Below are 4307 nucleotides of genomic sequence, written 5' to 3' on the forward strand. Positions count from 1 at the left end.
CTGCTCCCCCATCCCGCCCACTCAATCCGCGGTTACGGCTTCACGCGTGTTCATATGAGACGGAGTGGAAAGCGCGTCTCGAACGCGGCTATTTACGTATGCGAAATGCTCCGCATACTAAGCGAAGCATGACCCCGCGAGGCCCGATTGAATATAGAAGTCGAGAACAAAGAAGCGTCACTGCGATAAATATGCAGCGGAGCATTTGCGTCGACTGGGAGAAGGATGGAGCGGAGAAGAAAGAGGAAGAAAAAGAAGAAGAGAGAGAACGAGTGATGGAGGACCATGAAAAGCGAGATTTGGTAAACGTAAAAAAGTGAAGAAAAATCAAGAGTGGCGTCGACGTAGGTCATTGGTAAGATGAGACAGAGAAGAATTAAATATAAAGGTAAATATGACGGTTGAGCGAAGCACGTGTTACCGGGCTAAGAATCTCTCGCGATAAAGTTGGCTAATTGAAAATAGAGCAAATAATACAAGGCGTTAAGTAGGTGAAACTCTGTACAGCCATATTTCTCAAGTTCTTATTGATCTTCCATATCTATATTTCTGTTATATTATGCTTTAAATACTCTACATATTCGTCCGACTCTGACAATCACCTGTGTCATTAGCATTTTCTTATAAAACCCTTGCGCCCAGTGACACATATGTGTATACCGAAGTCGCACGTAACTCGTGCGGTGAGTTTCTAAGTGATGATTTCCGTGCGTTAACCCCCGGCGACGCGGTTAAAGAAAGTCACAGGATTTATGATCGCTCGTGTGACTCCACAGTGGCGAAGGAGGTTACAGGAAAGAAATAATAATAAATGGCGTACTGGGTGAACCACGTGGGCCTGTGTAACGTTGTCCATTTCTTTCATCGTATTGCAACTGACACTGAGCACCACTGCGAAATGGTCATGATGATGCGCAGTAGGTATAAGACCGCAGCGTTGTAGAAAATTTTTATGAGATCAAAATTGTATCATTTCATTACATGATTGTTCACGAGGAAAATTCAACGTCACAAAAATAATGGGCGTTCCTAGTTTATGAGATATAGGGAATTACGTGTAATTGTCATTTAAATGATTTTCCACATACAACAAGCATAGGCTGTATGTAACTAAGACGAGCAGTAGAAAAGGTCGAGTTTCTATTGTGCCAAATCTGAATCCATACTGCGGGAGAAGGTCGCCCGGAGGCTTTTAGGATACATAACACTCAGGATATATATTCGGTGGAGGCCTCAGGAAGACTGGATTTCCCGTTGGTAAAACGGTCAACGCTTCTTCTACCTGGCTCCGGGGACCAGGTATAAGGCATTCTTATTCTACGCGGTGTTGTCTACGAAATTCGATTCTGCCAGGAAGGGAGCAAAGGGAATAGTGAAGCTGACAACGATTTGCTGGGGCATTACTCCTGCTCGAATTTCACTGAATCCTTTACTCATGGGAATACTGTATGCAAGGTTACGTGTACGACTGGGACGTAGTAACTATAATAATTTTAATGAAGTACAGTTTTTAGCATCGTTAGTTCTGTAGCAAGGCCCTAAAGTCTGGGACCACTTGGACCTGCAATAAAGGAGTACCGTACCCTAGTTTTATACCCAGCCAGGTGGTGGGACTGTCGGTACCTGAGGTATTGAAATGGCACAATGTACATCGAGAGGTATAAGCGTCAAACACGGAACGGTACTAAATTCATAAAATCATGAATATAGGAACGTAGAGATAGGAAATTGAACAAGAAACGAAACGGAGCCGTATGGTATAGTATAGTATGGTTGGTGCGACGCGGAGCGTCGCGGCGTCAGCCTAATCGTCGAACGCCGGGACTAGCTGGCCTAGGTAGGGCAAGCCGACGCAGTCGTCAGTTTCGATCGAAGACGAAACAAACATATGAGGAGACGCTACTTACAGGGTAGTACATCCCTTGTGGAGGAAGAAAAAACGCCCCAGAGCCCCACAGTTTGAGGCCGTTTTGCTCCACCGTTGTGCGAGAAAAAAAATCCGAAACTCCGCACTCTCCGGCCGTCACCGCCTGCTTAGCCCTCGCGCTCTCTCGGGCGCGCGCTCTTGCTTTTTCTTTCTTGCTTTAGTACCTCTCTTCTTCTCTTTCTCTCTTTTTCTCTCTTTTATACTCTCGGCCGGTTCACACCGAGGTCCCAGAGACGCTTCTACCTTTCCTATGCCAATATATTTTATTCACCAGGCACTTTCTCAGTCGTTTTTGACCGACTCACGCACTCACTAACGCGAACAACAAACCACACCGTGAATACACGCGATTACTCTCTCTTCTTATGTTCAACGAGGTGTCCGCTCTGTATGGCTACGTAAGATTTACACGGTGACACGCGCCCGATACCGTGCGTGGTCCCTTTGCAACTGACGGCGTTTCTCGCCGGCGCCATCTGGTCGCAGCGCCTAAGCGATAGTCCCGCCATCCGTGGCAGCGCCACGAACTATGCCATTATATTTACCTTACCCTCAGACTCCAGACTCACAATCAGCGAAGGCTATAATATATTCTAAATGTAATGCCTCTCGATTCTTCTGGGGTATCTTTTACGACCCATAATTAGCGTGGAATTACCAATGGACAATTGGAGATTGGTAGTTTCTACGAATCTATCGATTTTCTCTGATTCCCGGATATAGGTAGATAAGAAGAACTGACTCGCATATAAAGTACACACTTATGCCTCCATATCCCATATGAATTGAAATGACGCCGATTAGAATTTACTTAATCGAATAGAAAAAAATGTATTCTCAGATAAGAACAAGAGAAGGTCCGTTATCTTGATACCCTTGAGAGTATTCTAAGATACTATTGTCTTTTGGTCATCGATGAGAAAGCCGACGGTTTCCCACGGGAAATAGTAAGGAAGAACCTCAATCCATCTTGCTTTCGCATGGAATCCTTCATGGAGTTGTGGGACTATCCATTGCATTCTCCTGTGGACGAAAAAGTGATATATGATTTTTCTCCTTTTATCCGGATTAAGTTGTTTTTTTTTTCATGGTATTTCACCATCGCAACAGAATGCGTAACGAGTTTCGGGTCGTGTTTGTACCCAACCTATCTACTCCTTTGAGATACTGGTAGGTATTATTCATTATGCAAGTAGCAACAATTTTGCAAAAATAATTTTATTATCAAGCTTATGGTACTTAATGAATATTAAAACGTCTCGTAAGAAAAAAAAAAAAATCATTCCAAATAACTCCCATAAAAAATCAGCAGATTGTACAGCCGTTAAAGAACACGAAAGTACCTGAAGATTGGCGAAAAAAAAAATCATCTCTCTATACGATCCATAAACACTAATGCATCCATTATCGTAATTCAGTGTCACGTGATAAAAATCCCTGAATAAGACATGATCCATGACCCGGTCTGACTTCTATCGTCTTCAATGGCACAATAAAGCATCAAGTCCATTTCACGTATAATTCGCAATCTACGTCGACCCCTCTAGCGACGTCTAATTTGACACAGCCACTATAGGTAGTTTCATTCAGAGCTAAGATTACATCCATTCTCATCCGCAAGTCCAATCTAACATGAATCAAGGAGATTCTGAGCCTCTTTTTACCTCGTTCTATGAAAAGGTCAGAGCATTGGAATTTCACCAATGCGCGTAACAAGGGCGCCGGTCCTTGGCTGAGCCTACACGTTTTGGAAACCATCCAAAAACTGTCAAGTGTATCTGACGCACGTGACACGCGAAGGGAGAGGAGGAAAGTGGAGTAAAGGATACGCAAAATGGCAGGTTGATATTTGTGCCAGTGTTGTTTAACCCTCTCGCCACTGGGAAAATTCGAACGATGACGGGATAAGAGGCGTTCTTGTTTTCGCGGAAGATGGACTAATTTGTCGGCGTCACGCACCCCTTACCAGGAGGTTAAAACGCGTTCCGGGGAGTATCTCCATTGAGGGCCAGCAACGTGAATTGGATAGGAAGTGATAACAGCGCTAGAAATATCATCCCTCCCGATAAGTGGTTCACTTCAGGCTGAATTATTTGAACAAAAGTTATAACATACGTACGGTAAGCTTACACAGTGAGTTAAGTACAGCCACTATCCTTCCCTTATTTATTCAAGGGATCGCCATTGGCACAGGGGATGAAATCTCAAACAGTAAAAAAAAATAAACTTTAAGGTGTCCTCGTAATAAGGAAAATCGTTCCCGGGAGATTGTCAAGAATATTTAAAAATTTAATTTGGCAGTGGGTACCTCGGGCAGGTCAGGCAGGGGTGCGGGGTGGCAGTTAAGGAGGTTATGGACGAGAGATGAAAGTCCGGAAGT

The 4307-nt window shown here is 44.0% G+C and overlaps 1 protein-coding gene across 15 annotated transcripts in view; it reads right to left on the reverse strand.

Moving 5' to 3' along the window:
* The window catches only part of LOC107267676 (RNA binding protein fox-1 homolog 2), a 123961-nt gene that overhangs the window by 75280 nt on the left and 44374 nt on the right, over positions 1–4307 (reverse strand). For 12 of the 15 annotated variants that reach the window (XM_015739733.2, XM_025085310.1, XM_015739714.2 and 9 more), the window contains exon 1: positions 1908–2390. The exons of the other annotated variants lie outside the window; for them this stretch is intronic. In XM_015739733.2, coding sequence (XP_015595219.1) covers positions 1908–1919 — 12 coding nt within the window. In that variant the 5' untranslated portion in view covers positions 1920–2390. Of the gene's footprint in view, positions 1–1907; positions 2391–4307 lie in introns of those variants that run through there. 15 annotated transcript variants of the gene reach the window in all.

The sequence above is a fragment of the Cephus cinctus genome, unplaced genomic scaffold, assembly GCF_000341935.2.
Source record: "Cephus cinctus unplaced genomic scaffold, Ccin1 Ccin1_scaffold0029, whole genome shotgun sequence".
Taxonomy (NCBI): domain Eukaryota; kingdom Metazoa; phylum Arthropoda; class Insecta; order Hymenoptera; family Cephidae; genus Cephus; species Cephus cinctus.